Below are 20,926 nucleotides of genomic sequence, written 5' to 3' on the forward strand. Positions count from 1 at the left end.
CTTTTCCTTTATGAAGCGGCAAAGTAACGTGATCTTTCATTTAACGAGCGTTGCGCTATCTCGCCGGGTCCGCGGCATCAATGAGTACCGCGTGGGTGAAACGATTAAATCATTCCGGCCGACGCGACGGGTCGGGTGGAGAAATCATTAAGTGAGAAAAATAATCGGGACGCGCGCGTGGAAGAAGAGCGGCCGTGCAACACGACACGAGTATTTAGAGCAGAAAGGATAGCGGAACCCTAGATTCTTGTTTCCCGCAGGCGAATGTGGGTTATCGCGGTTTATAGACGTCGGGCCGGCGCGGCGCTAATTAATAATCCGATGCTATTTTTACGCAGCAGCCGTTGCGACTAAATGGCAGCCGCGAGTTAATCCCGGTTGAAAGAAAATCGATAAGGTCGTAATGCGGCGGCGTTACGCGTAAAAGCGGCGCGGGGCTTTAAGTAGACAGAGGCGTTAAAATGAGGTGTCCGTTTACTTACTTCCGGCGGGACGTCGGCGCGTCGCGTCGGCGAGAGAAAAGCCTGATCTCTCCTCGGCCGAACTTACTTTTGTAATAACAAAAGTTAAACACAAAACTGAGAGAAAACAGGAGCAGGCGCGTCAGACGTGGCACGTACCGATTGATTTTCCAACAAATCGCATTGAATTGGATTCGCTCTTCTGTCGAGGGAGAGATAAAATAAAATAAAAGCAACGATGTGTAGAACAAAGGCGCTATATGTCAGAAATGAAAGACTTGAAGCTCTCCATGTTTATCGTGTCTTCTCTTTGATTTTGAGCTACGGAGTGAATTTAATGTCCCAATTACCATTTCTCTGTATAATTCACCGTAATATATTACATACAGATATTTCCTTTTTACGCCCTCTCGTTTGTCTCTCCTTTAGACCTTTGTACATTAATGCAGTCGCCCGCTGTCTATATTCGTTTAGAGATACAACCGATGTCGTCGGTAGACTTGCTCCGTCGGGCGACGAGCGGGGTGGGGGTGGGGCGAGAGGGTGGGCACGTTTTGTACATGAAATACAGTGCGGCGCGATAAATGGGTGCTGACACTGCTGACACGATGCTTCACTACAGAGACGTGCCCTTTTACTGTGAACCTAGCTTTATTCTCCCCGTGCTTTAAAGCGACTTAGGTATAGGTCATGCTACCGCGGAAGTTGCCTCGCTTTTGTTTGCACCTTGACACCCGACCGGTTGTCAACGTCAGTAACCATTTTCCATTCTTTAAGAAATCGATAGGAGCTATAAGCTCGCCCTTAACATTCGCCGTTATATAAGCCGTAATTCACGCTACGGCGAGTCAGTCGTTCACTCGCTGCCAGATGGACTTGAACTCGTAACTACCTTGCGAAGTGTATACGTTTAACGTTTCGCCGGCCTTGTAATTTCAATGACAGCAATGTCGAAGGGTTGCCAAACACGCGAGATACTTGAAACGCCTATGCGTTTAGAGTCTACCCGGCAAATTGGACTTCCAGCCGTAAGTTGAAGCAGTTGAAACGACAAGAGAGCTGATGTGGAGACGTTGATGCACAGGTGACTGACTCGTGGCTTCGACTGCTCGATCCATCTCACAAAGGTGCGTAATAGCGCTATTTATTATTTATAATCGTGAGCGGCGTGGCCATGCTGAATTGCATATTTCGCAGGTCGAAGGGATTTTAATATTTGATAGACCGTGTATGAGCGCCGTTCTCGCGCTGGGTGGAATAGCATGGTGCAAGTCAGTAAAAACAAAAGTTCGACATTCCGTTGGAACGGCATAAAATGTTGAAATGTTTACTTTATAGAATCGTGAAAACGCCATCGTGGCCAAGTGATTGAATTCTACGACGGATACTTTTGCAAGGTTTCCCAAAATGAGAAAAATTATATTTATACTCCTGAGAAAAGGAAATTATTTATTTTGCTAAAGGCAAATCTCAAGTTTTATTTCAAGTTATTTTAAAAATGTTAAGTATTGGCTGCTTTTATCGATGTCTTTATTTATTATTTTATACTTTCGAAATAAGTGAACTTTTAAATTAGCAACTGATTACTCTTGAAGATTCATAAATTACAATAAATGAAAAACAATTAGATTAACTTATATATCATTTAATTCAGCATACTATTATTAGATATGTTATTTTTTTAGATAACGAGATTTCTGTATGTGTGTGTGTATAATGAAAATATTTTATATAAATTTAAGTATAGCACTTTTTGGTAAAAAATATTTCGAGAAGTGTACATAAAATTTACGCGAAAATATTTATATATTTACTTGGATTAAAATATTTCGAATATCATATAAGACTTCGAATATACGGCATATTACAAAGTATTAGCTGAATTCTGTAGAGAGATTCTGTATTATTCATTAGATCAATTGAATGCTAATTCTGTTCGAACGTAATTGCGTCCATTCATATCGATCTGCAAGGGTATGGACTAGCGGTTCGCCAGCTATGTCTGCACATATAATTCTACCTAATTAGCCCCTGTGAGTGAGCGTATCGGTCAACGCGGAGTTTCAAGGGTGCTTTTTGTAGATTTATATTTTTATAGATCTACACCCAGCACGTGCTATACGTTCGATCACTATAAAAAAAAACAGCCCATACAGCACACTTGTTCAAAAGCGGGACATAAGACGTCTAAAAGACATCTTTTAGACATATTTTAAGCGTTTTACTGAAAGATGGCTAAAAGACGTCTTATGTCCCGATTTTGGACATGGTGCTGTGTGGGAGAATGTTACACGTAAAGGAGAACCATCGCGCCGACATAAATACGAAATGAAGCAGATAGGCTATATAAAGATGCAAACCGCAAGAATACTTTTAAGTCTTCGTGAGGGTTTGAAAAAGTACGAGCTATACAGATCCTATAATTAAACAGAACTAAACACACCTAACTCCACAGAGACCCAGTTGCGAGACGTTGATACTCGAAGCAGACCTTACCGATTCGCTTTATCCGAATTAGCGTTTCGACTATTCAATTATTCGAATTTCACCGCGCAGCGTCGCGACGGGGCATCCTCCGAAAATTGGAATATTTTGGGCGCATCTGGGATTCGCTCCACAATCTCTCGGGTCGCAAGTGGTAGCGGAAATAATGTCAAACGCAATTACGCGATGCGTCGCGGTCGTAAGGCGCCGAGAGCACGCGAAAAGACAGGAGCATCGAGACATTAGGCTTGTTCGTTTTAGCTGAACTTCTTGCACAGTTCATTTTTCCTTCTTTTCTTTCCACGTTGGAGAGAAAAAGAGAAAAGATGATCTGTACAAGACGTTCAGCTAAAACGAACAGGTCTTAATGCCAGGATAAGGCCACGACTTCTCGGCAACATGAATGATGGGACGGATGGAGGTGTGCTCGATATGCCTACCCCCACTTCTATTTATATAAATTATAAAAAATGTGAATTATAATATTTTCTATAGGCTCTGGAGGTATTCATTTCCAAGCCTATCCATTTTGAGGCAATAGATTATATATATTTTGGTTCATTTGTAATATATTTATATATTTTTAATCTTTAATATTTTAATTTTTATGTAATAACTGTAACAATAAATAATATATATTCAGAAAAATTTCATGAGATTAAATAATACAGAACACTTTACCGCTACGTTAATTATCATTTGAAATAGAAATTTCGATACAATGTCTAGTAATTGTTAAGAAAAGACTGTTCGTAACTCTTTTTTATAATATCTCATTTCTCATATATATATATTTTATTCACGTTTATAATATGATTTTTACAAATCCATTGCCTCGACATTGAAATTAAAAAATAACTCACCGGCCGATGCGCAACAGCGGAGTTGTAGATAACACTGCGTTAATCTGTAACATATATAGAAACATTTTCACATTAAAGCAAATCCGTCCAAGATAAAATCGATACTTGAAATAAATAATTATCGCGCCCGTTAAATTTTTAAGATCTGATTTCAAAATGCTAATGCGAGAAACAATCGCGGCCACCGCAAGCGGCTACATATTTCCGCATTAATTCGTTCGCGTAATTAATCCGCGAAAAAAATCGTGCAAATAATTTTACGACCGTGCGAATAAGAGAGCCGCGACGTTCGCGACGTAATATATATTTCTTTTCGCACGGAGATCGAACTCCGGCGAAATTTCGAGAGTTATACCTCGTACGGTATTGTACGAATAATAATTCGAGTATCATTAACGAATCCAGTCGCGCTTGAGAAAGACGCGGAATTCGTCACGAGACAGCAAATAATAAACGAATATACCAGTTACTCACCCCACGGTCGCTCCGCCGTCGCCCGATGCCACCCAGGCCCCCTCCTCCTCTTTTCGGTCCTCCTCCGATGTCGCATCTCTGCCGGCGCACTCATTCCCTCGTTCACTTCACTCGTTCATACGCGAAAATATCGTCGTTTATGATCGCACGCTATTTTCTACACTTTGCACGGCACTCCCGCTATTAATCTCACGACGCGACGCGTACTTAATTACACGGCGACGAAAGAATTACGTCGGAGAAACTGCGAGCAATGCTATACGATATCCGCTCAACGCCCGTCCGGCCCGTCGTGTCGGTCTGTGATGTCCTGCAGGTAGACGCGACGATTGAGTCCAAGATGGCGGAGAGAATTTCGTAAATTCGTAAGTCGCGCGGCTCACTTCACTCGCCAGGAGCAACCGTCGCGACGACGCTACACTTGCTGCTCGTGAGGCGATTTTGGTTAGCAGGGTTAGCTCCAATGAAATCATCGATTTATGAGCATTGTGTCTATACCTATACCTCACAATCGCCAAATATCAAGTCACGATTAAACACGAATTATACGTACGACGTTAATAGAGCTTGTAATCTGTTAATTAATTAAACACGTCGCGGCGTTACTCGATTTAGAATCCGCTCCCACTCGTATCCTTTATGCTGGCCCAGCTGGCCACATTGACACTTTCCGTAAAACGTAATAATTGGTCAGTTATAAAATTTCGACCAATCGCGTTGCTCAATTCGGCTGCTCGTAGCCATAAGAATCAAGCAACGCGATTGGTCGAAACCTTACCGTTATGTCTTACGGGGTGCATTCCGTTTCATGCATAATGCGCATAATGTATCATTTATCCTTGTTTAACATTCAGTGAACAACAATAGAATAAATGATGCGCATCACGCGTGAAACGGAAAGTGTGCGGTCAGCATTTATCCGCGTTTCGAAAACGACGGCAACTTCATTCTAAAGACCGCACGAACGCGACGCGAGTGTCGCGAGTCAGTTAGATTGACGGTTGAGAAAAGCGAGACCAATTATTCGAAAGACTGTAATCGAATGCAATGTACCTCGGTATCCGTACAAATTCCGCGAAGCACGTGTATTTAATCTCAACTGCCGCGCCAGACCCGGCGCGATCCGTGTGTATTACTCCGCGATGCGATCCGAGAGCAATAACGTCAGAGCGGGGAGCGGGGAGCGAGCGAGTCGCGAGCGCCGCGGTAAACATGAGTGAGGGGAGGTAGAGTGGGTATGGGCTGACACGCATATCGAACGCGCACCGTGCCTAGTCACCTTACCTCCCGTACACATGTTACCGCGACGCTCGCGATGACCCGTTCTGTTCTGACGTCGTTGCTCTCGGATCGCGGAAATTATATGCGAATCGCCGGCTCCGACTATTCCGATTACGAGAAACTGTGATATATCGAATGATTCGCTAATACGTGTGCTTCGCGGAATTTATACGGTCCTACAATCAGTTGTATATCGGAGTCGGATGTTGGAACGCAGCCGATGTGGGCCAATGAGAGAATTTCTTTTTCGAAAACGAATTTCTCTCATTGGACCATCGCATCGGCTGCGTTCCGACATATCCGTCTCCGATCGACGACTGATTGTAGACCGGGCCTTAATCTTTTTCATCGGGTCCGGCGCGGCAGTTGGGGTTACAAACTACGCGCCAAAAACTGTGACATAACTTATGATTCGCGTCTCGCGTCGTGTTCGTGCGGTCTTCAGAAACAAGTTGCTGTCGTTTTCGGAACGCGGATAAAGGATACGAGCAGACCCTAATGGAGCAACGTCGCGACGTGTTTAATTAACGATCACAGATCACAGCGTCGTACTTAACTTCGAGTTTAAGCGTGTGTTGATATTGCGAGGGGGGGGGGGGGGGGGGGTAGACACAATGTTCATAAATTGATTTAATTAGAGTTAACCAAAATCGCTTCACAAGCAGCAAGTGTAGCGTCCTCGCGACGGTTGCTCCTTGCGAGTGAAGTTGGCCGTGCGATTAACGAAATTCTCTACGCCATGTCGCGTCTACCTGCGGGACGTATAGCTCCCCCTCCCCCCTCACGGGCTGACGACGGGCGTCGAGCGGGTCGTATAGCTTCGTTCGTAGCTTCTCCGACGTAATTCTTTCGTCGCCGTGTAATTAAGTACGCGCCGCGTCGCGAGATTAATATACGGGAGTGCCGTGCGAAGCGTTGTGCGATCATAAAGTGACGATATTTTCACGCGCGAACGAGTGAGTGAGTGCACCGACGGAGATGCGACATCGGGAGAAGGACCGAAAAGAGGAGGAGGGGGCCTGGGAGGCATCGGGCGATCCGGGCGACGGCGGATGAGCAACCGTGGGGTGAGTAATTTATTATTTGCTTATTATGTTTCTGTCAGTCCTGTGGCGGATTCCGCCACTCCTCTCGAGGTTCAACACCGGCGTAATTTCGATCTCCGAGATCTGTGAGGAGAAATATTACGTCGCGAACGTCGTTTCTCTCTTAAGGGCCATTCTACGATACATATTTTCCGCGGTAACTCGTTGGTATAATTAATCCGCGAAAAATCGTGCAAGTAATATTACCGTGCGAATAAGAGTCATTCCTACAATACGTCGCAAACGCTCCGTTTTCCGTCGCCGTCGCCAAGTCGCGAACGATGGCAACCGCTAATTGAAAAGTGTTATTTCTGGTTGCGCTTGTCCGGCTTGTCAGTTGTGGTTGTCAAAAGAGAGTTGGCGAACTTTTAACTTTCTGGCGACAGCAAGTGGCAATCGGCAACCGAAAATAGCACTTTTTAACTAGCAATTGCCATCCTTCGCGACTGGCGACGCTACGTTCGCAACGTATTGCAAAATGACTCTTAAGGCCGGTTTTCACACGCAATGATTAGTGGCGCCAACTGACTGGCATTCATTGGCGCCAGAACCGACTAGCAAACTTACAAGTATTTACACATTGATTGGCGTATACTATGGAAAATATTTAACATTTATTAAACACACAGTAAATGACAACAACCATATAACCTCAAATTTTGAGGTTATATGCTTTGGCCAATAACCGCCAGTAAACGCCACATTACTAGCGCCAGTTTGCATCAAGTGTTTACACTTGCATTTTTACTGGCATTAGTCGACTGGCGCGGCCTGGCGCCACCAATCATTGCGTGTGAAAACCGGCCTTTATTCGTGAAAATCGTGCAGTAAGTAATCTAGGGTGGCTAGTGTGGTCTTGTGGTAAAGCGCCAGACTCGTAACTCGGAGGAACCGGGTTCGAGTCCACCTGATCACAGGAATTTTTTATATTCCAAACTGCACCCCCCGCACGATTGGGGCTCGTGCGGAGAAAACTGGGCTATCTTTCGGAGGAGACATTAAATTTGTGGTCCTCTCTCTTTCTTCCATTGATTGATAAATTGATTATGAAATTGATATTGATGACAATTATGTTATTTTCGAGGAACAATTTCCTAAACTACAGGAGTTTTATCTTAAGATTTGTAAGATAAGTCTTACAGATCTTAAAATAAAAGTTCTTTAGTTTAGGAAATTGTTCCAAAATAACATAATTGTCATCCATATCAATTTTGATAGCTTCAAGATCTCACTGCACCCATATTACTTGCACGATTTTCCGCGGATTAATTATTAACGAGTTACTGCGGAAATATGCAGCCGCGATTGTTTTTTGCATTAGCATCTTAAAATCAGAGTTCTGTTAAAATAAATGTTTTAAGAATTTAACGGGGGCGATAATTATTTAAGCACTTCAAGTATCTATTATCTTGGACGTTATTACTTTAATGTAAAAATATTTTTACGTTACAGATCAACGCAGGGTTACAACTTACAACTCCGCTGTTGCGCATCGGTGAGTTATTCTTTAATTTCAATGTCGAGGCAATGGATTTGTAAAAATCATATTACAAACGTGAATAAAATGTATGTATGAGAAATGAGATATTGTAAAAGAGTTACGAACAGTCTTTTCCTAACAATTACTAGACATCGTATCGAAATTTTTATTTCAAATGATAAAATTAACGCGCAGCGGTAAAGTGTTCTGTATTACTTAATCTCATGAAATTTTTCTGAATATATTATTTATTGTTACAGTTATTGCAAAAAAATTAAAACATCAAAGATTAAGAATATATAAATATATTGCCAATGAACTAATATATTAGATCTATTGCCTCGAAATGGATAGGCTCGGAAATTAATAGACTCTAGAGCCTATAGAAAATAATTTCTATAATTTATGTAAATAAAAGTGGGGCTGACAAGGCACGGTGTGCTCGGTGTGCCTCGTCAGTCTACCTCCATTCAATTCTCACCGCAGTCCACCGCTCACGTTGCCGAGAGAAGCCGCGAAGAAAACCCCATTCTTGCATCACTACACCGAGAGTGTTTCGCGCGCGCGTCGAAAAAATCTCAGCTGCATTTAAGTCAATGTTATCCCCTCCTCTTCCTCCTCCTCCTCCTCCTTCTCCGCATGCCGTGCGGCACATCGCGGCCTCGCGCCTTCTTCCTGCGCGAGTCAGAAGTCGTGATAACGAGGGCTAATTGAACGCGTCGGGGACCACGCTCATGCGTGGACTTATGCGACGGACAACATATTCGGCTCGCTCGTCGCGCAAGAGAACGTCAATCGGAATCACCGTTTTACATTTTTTTTTTAATCGTAAATTCGTTCGCTCGAAGTTCTGATTAGAGAAGCCGTTCGAAAATTAATCTGGCTTGCATTACTCGTCCGTTGTGTTCCGCACTGGTTTTGCTAAAACAACAAAAAAGTATGATTAGCGGTGGCGAATTAATTTTGCCCGGAAGAATTTTTTAATTTCTCAAGATTGCATATTACGCAGGACGGAGGAAGGCGTGCGTTCCCTTCAAAGCTTTTATAAATTATTAAGTTTAAGCTTTGAAAGAGGCAACATTGTTTTAACAAAAAGAGAGAGAGAGAATTGATAACTTCACGAATCCTCTCTTTATCGGCACGATTTTATACGCGAGGCGCGGTGTTTGCAAGCAAAGTGTTGCAAGCAAAGGTTGTACAAAATTTATGCGAGCGGGAAACAGTTCTACCCGCGTGACAATTTTCACAACTGCCATAACAAGAGCTAATAATCGACGGTAGTCATTAGCGGAAATCCGTCACAGCACAATCCTGGGGAACGTAATCCGCTCCGCTCCGTGATTAACAGTGCGTCGCGATTACGTTCGCTACAATGCGACACTAATTAATTTATCGTATAACGCGCTCGAGAAATGCGTTTGTTCGCATTTGAAAAAAACATGACTTATACTTTGAAAACATAATTCGAGAAGTTCAGAAAACTTTAAAATAATATATAGATATGAATTTGTGTCTAATTTAATTTCTCTAAATCTTATCTTTAATCTTTTCTAATTTAACCTAAATTAAGTAATTTTATTATAAAACGCATCTATATCTTTTTTTAAGAACACCGCCCAACATTCGTTTAAGTTTGAAAAGACACGCTTTATATTTTAAATTCAAATAAGTAACTCGAGAAATTCAGAAAACGTTAAAATAATATATTTGACCTTGTGTGTCTAATCTAATTTCTCTGAATCTTCTTATCTTCCATTTCCTAATTAAATCTTAATTAAATAACTTTATTTTGAAACGCATCTGTTTTTTTTGTTTTTTTTGTTTTTTTTTTTAGCACCGCTCAAGTGTTTTTAGCTGCGAAAGTAGAAAATTCTTCTGTAAGATACCTGGGAATTTTGGATTACTCACAAGTTCGAGATATATATATTTTTTCATGTTCGGTCTACTTCCATCATAACGACTGATGAACGCAATGTGTCGTGTCATGCTTTGTAAGAGGTAAAATATAAAGAGAAAATATTTCAGTTTGTTTCGCTTCTCTCATAACGACAGATGCAGAAAATTGAAACGCATTAAAATGCATTACGAATCCGTGGCGTCGTAATGTGACACGATTTCGTGAAAGCCGTAAATATATCCGAGGCTAGTTGCAATCCCTCGTATTATGGAAATTGTAATTTTTTTTTATTATAAGTGTGAAATGGTAGACTGGACGAATGCAGTGCGACAAAATTTCGAGTTATTTCGACAAAAATGGTGACTTTGATTTAAAACCAAGGGGCCCAATGATTATTCAGCCTCAGAAAAATCGTTATTTACCGAGACAGACATTTATTTTATTTCAACTGCCTTGTTATTTTTCATTATAAATCGCATTTATACGATGCCAGTTTAATGTTTAAGCGCGCAGCTGCGAACCGACCGGCGCGGGCGATTCGACGAAGAAAACGCGCAATTCTTTTCTGTCCTTCCATCCGGCATTCGTCTCTATCGCCAAGATGTTTATGTATGGGTGCAACGGTGCAGCAGCTGCACCTTGAATTACTTACCTAGATTCTAGTCGTGTTATCGACGTCGCCATCGCATTCTTTTTACCGTGTAATACAGTTTTCGTAAAAATTCCCCTCGCCCGTAAATACATCGAAACTGCAGTGTAGACAGTCCGCCGGGAATATGAATAATGCAACGGACGATTATTCATATTCCCGATGCATACTTAACGTACGGTTAGCAATGATTTTAGTTAAGTAAATTTGTCGAAATTTGGTACACTTAAGTTTCGGGAATGCCTCTAAACCTAGACGCCGCTATTTGACTTGCGTGTTATTTGCGTAACATGAGGATACAGCGTTTAATATAAACATGAAAGGGAGAATCAAAGGGTAAATTCAGCGTTGAATTTATGCCAAGTCGAGTACGTGCCGAAGCTTACGAATGAAGAAGACGAAGGAAAAGGGTAACTTCCCCGCCTGTTGTGCGCGACCAATGAATGCATACAGCAATATAATAACGAGGGGACGGGAGTCGGGGGACGCGGGACGCCTTCTTGCGTCGCACGCCACTTCGGACACGATAAACGCTAAAATGTCGCGCGTATTCGATGCAAACTAACCGCACAGCCATTATAATTTCCATTTCAGTTATGACAATTTCCATCTCGGACATGCATCCGCAATTCCGCTGCGGGATAGCGGGATTCGCTCGGGGCTTTATTGCACACTGAAAGACGCTTTCGCGAAAGATGTTTAACGTCGGTAGTGATAGAGGTATACTCCGAACTCCGGCAAGAAAACGGAACTACTGTATTGATGTACGAGTCCATTCAAAATGGGGAACAGAAGAGGGTTTTTCGTTCGCTCTTACAGGTTGCCAATATTATCCGAATCACTGCAAAAACTGCGACATTTGACCGTCATATCGGCGTTGCCGGGAACGGTAAAAAGCTGCCCGAGGATCGAAAGTGGGACGAGCGATAATCAGCGCGCGGTGGTTCTCGGATAAAAAAACTCCCCGCGATGTAAGAAAGATGGGTTGGGATTGTATAAAAATATATTTTGATGTATCGGAAAAAGGAGGATGCTGCATAATCTCCCTCTGCTTCTCTTCTCCTTCCTCTCCTCTCGCCGTTGTTCTATATATAAAGTCAAAATAAATCGTCTCTTTTTTATGAGTTGGAGTAGCCGATATTGGAAGTGTAACGATTTTCCATTTATCTCCTCTCGTGCCGAAGAAATAACAGTTTGTGACAAAAAGAGATGTTTTGTCACACTCATCAGAAGTAAAGGTATAAATGTCGCAAGAAAAAGACCTAGTTTTGCACACGCACGTGACGCGTAACAATTGTAAAACATCCTCGCTCGCGATATTACGGCGAGAGTTGCCGCTCCGCGAAAGGGCAATCGGAACGGAAGCATCTCGAAGTACATATTTTCATTGTTTAGCGGAAGAGAGTAAATAGATAGCGACGTGACGTACAATTTCTCTTCGTTTCTGCCGCCGAATTATTACGGGGCACAGGGTGCAGCTGCGCAATGAACCGCCTATCCGGCGTGTCGCCGAAACCACTATACTTTCCGTCGTCGTCTGGCAGCCTTTTATCTCCGGGTGATATATGAGGGCGAATAGGGCTTCTCTCCGCGCGCGCGTTGGACATTGTGTGCCGGGCCATGTCGCAGAATACGTTGTTGTAGTATCCCTCCGTGTTGGCCCGGAGCTTTTAAGCTAATTTGACGCAGCGCGCACCGCGCGGTCATTTTCCGCGCGCAACTCGTCTTCGTCGCGTCCTCACATTTCGTCCGTGCCTTGTCGTTACTTTGTTCATCTTTTTCACGAAACAAGAGGTCAGCAAAAAGAACTAAGAGAGCAAAATTCAAGCGGACGTAACGTAAATGAACAAATCTGAATTTTAACATTTGCAGGGGAGAAATAAAGCCGGATTTTCTGTGTAGTACAGCTATGTGAACTCAGACACTCTGACGATATAAGCGGCTTTGGAACTTCTTAAAGAAGTGCTAAAATTATTAGAACAGCAGTATAAGTAAACATCTTATGTGTGTTAAAGCATCATCCGTCTTAAAAAAATATCCTGTTGAGAATGACGCAGTTTAGGGCCGTAACAAATTCAAATCCGGCGAAATCTGGCGATTTGTCGTCCGGCGAAGATTCTTTAAAACATGCTCGGCGATATGCACCTCGCACACGTTCCGGGGTCAGAGCGAGCGAGCGGGCGGGCAGTCGGTCGATGGAGGAGCGGAGAGATAGATCGGTGAGACCGGTGAGACCGGAGAGACGGAGAAGAGGGATATTTGCAATTCCAATCCCATCTTCGACCTCGTCTCTCGCGCAACCTCCACCTCCATCCCTCCTACCTCCTGCACGCTTCTCCGAGGGACGTAGACGTTTCTCGCGTGACTTCGCCGGCCGCGGAATGTCCGACGGCGGACGGACGCGAAAACGACACCGGATCGCGCGATATACACGGACGCGCTGGACGAAACACATCGCGGATTTTTCGCGATTTTCTCCCCGCGCGCGGCACCGGCGCGGCGGCCATATGAAAAAGTTATGCGAGGCACGAGCGCTTTTAATTTCCCGTTCCCGAAATTCTCATAGTTTGCGTAGTGTAATTGAAACATTGAATATCTCTTCAATTTAATTGGCTGCACCGCCGACAAATGGCACAAAAAAATGCGTTATTAATTCGAAAAAAAGTACATATATGCACAATTGATTGTTCAAACGTTTGTAAAGTGGTTTGGAAATGGTATATTTTCTAGTATTACTTAAAAAGTAAATTATATGGCACATTTTTAATATATTTAACATTAATATATTTAATTTTTTAATATTAATATATATTTTATATTTTATATTAATATATTATTTGATACATTTCATATATGTATAATCTTAGTATATTTTATAAATATCTTAGAACTTTTTGCAGTTGCTAAGGCTAATATAATTTTACTTACGGGATTTCCTCGCGAGAATCCTTCGAAAGTCCAAGTATAAACCTATTCACATTTAATCGGTTAAATAGTATTGCAGATTACGAGACAAGAGCATTATCTACACACGACGCATGGAGCCGTATAAGAACGCTGCGTTAACGAGGGACGACAATGCTCGACTTCCGCAAGTGTGCCCGAGAAGCGTACGATTTCATCATTAGTAGAAATTTGTTTCATGACGCGTCAACGGATCTTGGAGGAAGGTAAGATTATTTTGCTCATTTATATAAAATAAAAGATATATTTTTTTCGACAGACAAGTCAGCACATGTGGATATTATTTCATCTCCTTTCTCGCACACATTTTTCAAGAGCGTGATGCAGAAAGATGTAATATGTAATATAAAAACATAAAATATATAATATTTTGCATAAAACATTATATTACGTAACAACGGCATAAGAAATAATATCTCTGTATAAAAAATATATAGAGCATAAAATCTTCCCCAAGTTTTAGATTCGTCATTATCGCGATTTATATCTATTTCTTTTTTTTTTATTTCTGAAAGTTTCGTGGATCCGCGAATTTTCGTCCTTAAACGATTTTATGCCCCCCCCCCCCGTCTGTTTATTCCTTTTTCATCATTAAACTTGATTGTGATGTCTTGTTAACGACGGAACTTCGTCGATAAATACAAGCACGCGGGGAGCCGCTATAAATTCTTCCTGTTTTCTGCACGCGTATTCCACAGCCAACCATCTCTTCAGCATATTTCATTTCCTTCTCGATCTACGCGCGGACTCCTCCTTCCTTCTGTATTTGCCCGTCTACCAGAGGAGAAATAAATTAAAATAGAAATTTGCAATTTCCCGCGCTTTAAGAGTTCAATTCTATTTCACCCGACTTTCGCTGATTCAATTCGCTAGTTTTTAATGTAAAATTAAACTTCATAAATTTGCAGAGCGCTTAACGATTAAAAGTGAAGCGGAATAATGGCGTTTGCCTCTTTCGGAGCAGATTACTGAAATACTTGTCGTTTGCACAATTAATTAAATCATGATACGTTGCATTATGCTAATAACCATAAAAATAAAACGAAAACTTTCGTTTTACGAGACACGGAGATTCCTGGGGGTTTCGTTATTTCGGTCTTTTGCATTTCTCCGAGTTGTAAAAGTTTCGCATAACTACGTCCGGAAGTTCATTTTATCGGTTCGAATTGGAGACGTCCATAAATTGAATCCCGATGGATGGAGTTCTAAATGGAGTTACGTACAATCGTACAACTAAACAAGCGACAACGAAGCGTGACAATAATATTGACAAGAAAGAGCGAGACAGAGGAAGAGGGAGATTGTGTATGTGTATATGTGCGCGCTCGCAGGTCAATCAATAGATGACGGTATGTAGATCGGTGAGAAAGAGCGACGGCGATCGATAGAGGGACCGTAGTAATCGCGTAGTAACCGTGTCGATCGGACGAACGTAGTAACGCGCATACCTCCGGGCTGGACCGTTTTGCAAGTGATCACGAGGTGATCAAAGGAGAGCGCGTGTCGCCGTCCGTTTCCATTCTCTCTTCAAATTAAATCGAGAGGGATATCGCTCGCGGAAAATCAAGGAGATCGATGAAGGATGCGAGCTTCAATTGAAACCGTTAATTCCGTACTCGTGTCTCATCACAGATCGGGGATCGCACGCGCTGAGGCTACGCTGGCTACGTGGGCCGAGATTGCGCGCTACGTATAACGTCGGATGAGATGACGCTTTCGAAATAGGCGACGATCCGACGCAGCGTGTTATCTCGCACGTGTATACGTGCGTGTGCATCATCATGATTTAGGTAAACGCTCGGAGCGAGCCGACGCGCGACGTCCACGTTTTTTCGTCTCGTTCCTCATCCGCGCTCCGGATCTCCAAATCGGAGAAACAGCCAAAATAAGCGACCGTTATTAAAATTGTCATGAGGGATCGTTCCGAACTGTCACGCGTCCTGACGAGGGATAAACCCGGGATCAAAAATTTCACTCCGATTCCGTAATACCCGTGCTACATTGGACAGCGATGCTTATATGATACATAACTCGTGTGATACATAATGGCGATATTAAATTATTAGTAACACCCGTGATAATTTAAAACAATTTTTCCCTCTCCTCCTCTACGCTGCGTTCGCTTGTGCCAAGCTTACTCTCCTTTAAAACGCAGGGGGGAAAACGTTTGCCGCCAAAGTTGTCGACGGATCCGTTTAAACGGGGAATATCGGAAAATGAAAATTAGTACGCCAACTAATACTCGTCGAATAATAATTCACTGTTAATACCTCGGGAGCTCGAAACTTTCCGGCGAGTTTATCCTTCGTGTTTTCGATCGCGACAGTACCGCGCACCGCGCGGCGGAAATTCTGAGCTGTCGATCTCCGGCGGCAGCGCGAGCTGCTATCAGAAGCGCAGCGGACCGTTGCCGGTTCGTCAATGAGGTGGCCAGCTGTGCCCATCCTGTGTGCATCGCGCGACAATTATCGTCACGGGCTGCCCGTGACTGCCCGTGCTCGTTCGTCCGCGATTCGAACACTTTTTACGAGCCCCACTACCATCCGCCATAAACACCACCGCTTGCCGCGTACATTGCCGCTTTTAGTCGCTGGTTAACCGTGCCGTCGCGCTCACGTTCCATCGCAACGACCTATACCGGTCGCTCGTCTCCGTCCAGCCGAAGGGGACTTCGTTATCGCGAAAGCTTAAATTACGATAAAAGATAAAACGCAAACGAGATGCACCGGTCGCGCCAATCGCGTCGAGCGCGACCGTTGGTCGCGTTTCCGCATCGACGCAAACGATCGTGAAACCGATCCGGTCGGTTAGATGCATGGCAAAGGAGCCAGTGGAAAAGTTTGGTTTCGTGAACGAACGGCGGCCGATCCCGAGAGTGGCGCGTGCTAACGCTAACGCTAACGAAGAAGACAAAGCTCCGACTTGAGCGCAAAAACGGATCCGGGGAGAGCACACGCTCGCGAAGAAGGTACAGTCCGGTAAAAGCGGGCCAAGGTGTCAAAGACGTCAATCGTCGCAACGCATTAGCGTTCGTCGTCCGCCGATCGCCGTCCCCGTTCCCGTCCCCGTCGCGCGGCGCGGTGTCTCGTCACGAGACAACCCGCTAACGATCGCCCCGTTAACGTGGCGAACGCGTGATCCGGGATCGTCGCAGTACGTTTAGCGACACCGCGCGCGGCTACGGCCTTTCCCGATCGCGATCAATAGCGCGAGTGAATCGACAGGTATCGACAGGTGTGCCCCGCGGTCGGTGCGATCAGTTTCGGCGAGAACTCAACGAGAGATTCGTCGTCACCCGGTCGGGCAAGTGAGAGACCGATCGATCACTCGATCTGCATTTGCGCGCGCGGTCTGCATCTCGCATCTGAGAGGATTAAAGTAGAGGATATAAAGAATATAGATAAAGGAGAGGAGGCTGGATTTTATCCGCTAACGTCCCGTCCGAGAATCTTTAGCGATCGATAAATCCGTCGGTGGAAAATGGATATCGAGATGGGCAGCAGCAGAACGAATAAGCCCAGCGAGGAGTTGGCGAAGAGACGCGTGTCGATCAGCGATCAGGTGATGGGAATCGATAATCCCGCCTTCGAGCATAACCGGCGCATCAGCGCGAGTTCGGAGCACAATTCTGATCAGGGCAGGCGGAAGTCGATCCTGCATCATGGCGGCAGCGCGGAGAACATTCCGCAGTACAAGTTCGATCTGGAGAACGGCAGGATCAACGGTAACAGAAAGAAATCGGCGTACAGCCTGTCCAGCTCGATCAGAGACAAAATCGAGTATTCCGAGGAGCTCGAGAGGTGAGACCCGATTATCTCGGTAAACTCCGCAAAGCCTGTTTGCTGATACTCCCGAGCTGTGATAAAGCTGCGCGTCTGAATCATTTTTCTCGATCTAGATCGGGAAGACGGTTTTCGATCGATATCGAAGTGACAATCCGTAATCGTTCGACGAAACAACAATGCAAACAGTACGAACGTATGTTTAAAATATCGTTCAAAAATATTTTACTTACACGGTCATTGATAACGAGTCACGTTGCGACAAAGGCAAATAATCTTCTCGATAATGGATGACAATAATTATTATATACTTTATTTTTATCATATCGTCGCAAACTAGGTGCGACGATATTTTTACGTTCTTGCAAGAATAAGACACATTTTATTCGACGCGAAAGCATTTTATTGATTATAGAAACTGTTCCAAAAGATCGATAAAATAAACTTTCCAAACTTTATTTATCGTCCTGTTTGTTTTCTCTCCAAAATTAATTAATGTCGGCATTTTTTGTAAATATCAGTTATCATCAGAAATATATTTATTGACATTTTTTATAACTTTTATATTTTTAATCATTTTGAACATTAATCAAATAGGTTTCTAGTCATCGTCGTGGTTTTCCCTTCGCCGGTCTTTGTGTCACGCAATTCAGAGCTTAAAAGAAATGTGTTGATTCATTCATTATACTTGATTTGTATAGGTATCTCAAATCAACGAGGCCGGTAAAACTGTTTGCATTACTAAAGCGACAATCAACATCAATTATTTTATTTTATGGCTATCATTTTTATTTTCTTAATAGCGGCTGTCTACGCGTAAAAAGTTAAAACTCTTCTCTCACGTCTGCTTCCTGAGACCGTAATCACTTTGAACGATTTTGAACAAGTTGTATAGATACGATTGATTTTACATAAATTTTTCGGACAAGATATTTTTTCGCAAAAACAACTTGCGATAAACAGATTTTCTAATATAAAAACGGACAATGACGTATCTAACCTTATACAGACAGATTTTTGTTTTTATTATTCGAATAATGCAATCTTTATATTAAAAAATCTGTCAGTCGCAAGTCATCCTTTTACAAGAGAATATTTTAAAAATTTAATTAAATTGCGTAATAAGAAAAAATTAAAATGTATACCCATATTAATATTTATAAGATACTCTTCGATTTGCTATAAAACGATATACAATATGTGTTTCAGAATTATCGTATTTCTTTTTCAGTGATCTTTTCTCGTAAACTTTACATTACATCGAATTTATCTGGTAGCAAGAAATTAATTGGAAGCTCAATTACAGAGTTATTCGCACATAATAAGCAAAATAATAGAGTACGAATATACTATCAGTATTTTCTTCGAAATGTGCGACCAATACATTATTGATTAGTTTGAATGAATTATTAATTCTTTATGACTTATGAATGAGTGTAACATAAATTATAAACACGCTCTCTATTCTACATATAATGAATTTGTTAACGAAATTATTATTGCACACACAGCATAATGCAATCTAATAAACTACTACCGTGTAAAGTTGTATACCAAATTAACCATCACGTTGCTCAACAAAGGCATGTAGACAGATATAACAACAATTATCGTTAGTTATCACATTATCACACTAAATCTAAGCTAGTTTTACAGTTAGAAATTATCTCCGCGGATAAGCCAGTAAATACTGAATAGATTGAAGCTATTGACACTCGTACTTGAAGGCATTAATTCGAGCAAACTTGGTCTTAGCGAATAATACAATGATACGTTAAATGGAGATAGCTCTAAAACGTGATTTTTATTCAACAAATTTTATTAACATTCACAAAATGCTAGATATTCTATATTTATATAATTAAAAATTAAGATATTTTTAGTCTTACTTGATATTTTTTCGTCATAATAAATATATTATTTTATGTATTGTTGCGTTAAATTAGTATTATAAATTAAATTTACATATATGTGTAGTTTTAAATTGTAGAAGCAATTAATTCTATTCTCTATAAAAACTGCAAAATGCGTGTATTGTATAAAATGTAATATAAGCATATAATATAAGCATTTTAAATGCAAAATTACAAAATTTAAAATACTATTGAAACTGACATTAAAAAATACAATTTCACATAAAAGATTCGTTATACTGAAAATAGCATAGCGTGTAGTATAAATTGGATTAAAAGCTCACAATAACGCACTTTTTTTTTTATTATTTACTTTATTTGTTTTGAACTTACTCTTATCTTTATTTTTATCAAGAAATAGACGAGCGCATTCACGTGTGCGGCGTGCGCGATACGCGATCTCTATCTCTATCGCGCACATTCCACATGATTAATTTTCATTAGGTAATCCCGCTACCTACAGATAGTTATTTTTGTTAGTTAAGAGAAACTACTGAATATGTTTGCCCACGCATTAATTCCTTTGAAACAGAAAATTAACCGGCCTATGGCCGGCTACGTTCGATCCTCGAATTACAGAAATTAGGAAGCGTCTCGAGGAAAAAACGAAAAAAATATTATTGGCTTCAAGGTTCTGTCGCATTTCAATGTCCTACCGCGCTCTTCATCTGATTTACGTCTCTTCCAGATCGTGGCTATATCTATTTTGCGCCCGATGTCATGGTCGCGACGACACACCGTCGTGGGAGCCGCCAGGATGGAGAAGAGCGTGTCCACAACCGTTCTGTCCAACGTACAGGAAATTCGCTCGGGTTCTGTGCCTCTTTCTTTTGGGTCTGCTGCTCTGGGGTGTCGTCTATTCGGTGATCGGCAATGACGCCGCCCCGGGTGGCCAGCTGTTTGGATTGGCCGCTCTGTGCATCGCCGCGCATTTCGGGGGTTGGCTGATCTCTTTGACCACTCTTCCGGCCTTGATTGGTATGCTGATCACCGGTCTAATATTGCAAAATGTCGGACTCGTCAAGATCGAAGGACAGTACACCGTGGTAGTCTCCAATCTACGGTGAGTCTGCTTTCGTGTTCAAAGAATATCCTCGATGTGAGGTTCTTATCGAATATCTTATTTCTAGTTGAAACGAAAAAAGTTTCCGAAGTGTCAGCAAAAATTGTCAAATGTCAGCAAAAATTGTCAGGTGTCAGCGACGATTTTTTCAATTTAATTTAAAAATTGATATAAAAGTATTTTAATAATGGGATAATTGCGAGGGAATATTAATTTATGAAATTACTAATTAACTGCGTGCACTAAATATATTTGAAAATTTGATTTTTATTATACATTATTTTATTACATTTGCAAAATTTATTTTTCTCTAATTAATTAAAGAAGTTAATTAATTTGATTTATAAATTTAATTAAATAAATAACTATTTTTGTTGTAAAAAAATCATTCAAAAATCTATTTAATTGAAATGGAAGAGGTCACCTCGATCAAATTAGATAATAATGTAATTTATGAATTCCAGACTCGAAAGGTAAAAAGTGGAAATTTTAAAAATAAAACATGACGATTATCCGAAAAGTGATATTTT

The 20,926-nt window shown here is 41.9% G+C and overlaps 1 protein-coding gene across 3 annotated transcripts in view; it reads left to right on the forward strand.

The window, feature by feature from the left end:
- The first annotated feature begins 1,303 nt into the window (after positions 1-1,303).
- The window catches only part of LOC112463366 (sodium/hydrogen exchanger 9B2), a 34,910-nt gene continuing 15,287 nt past the window's right edge, over positions 1,304-20,926 (forward strand). Inside the window, exons 1-4 of one of the 3 annotated variants that reach the window (XM_025029746.1) lie at positions 1,304-1,588; positions 8,101-8,143; positions 13,671-13,844; positions 20,022-20,396. In XM_025029746.1, coding sequence (XP_024885514.1) covers positions 13,753-13,844; positions 20,022-20,396 — 467 coding nt within the window. In that variant the 5' untranslated portion in view covers positions 1,304-1,588; positions 8,101-8,143; positions 13,671-13,752. Of the gene's footprint in view, positions 1,589-8,100; positions 8,144-13,670; positions 13,845-16,255; positions 17,439-20,021; positions 20,397-20,926 lie in introns of those variants that run through there. The other 2 variants (XM_025029747.1, XM_025029745.1) reach the window with 2 other exon arrangements.

This window comes from Temnothorax curvispinosus, unplaced genomic scaffold, assembly GCF_003070985.1.
Source record: "Temnothorax curvispinosus isolate PA1 unplaced genomic scaffold, ASM307098v1 QBEX01013138.1, whole genome shotgun sequence".
Lineage (NCBI taxonomy): Eukaryota > Metazoa > Arthropoda > Insecta > Hymenoptera > Formicidae > Temnothorax > Temnothorax curvispinosus.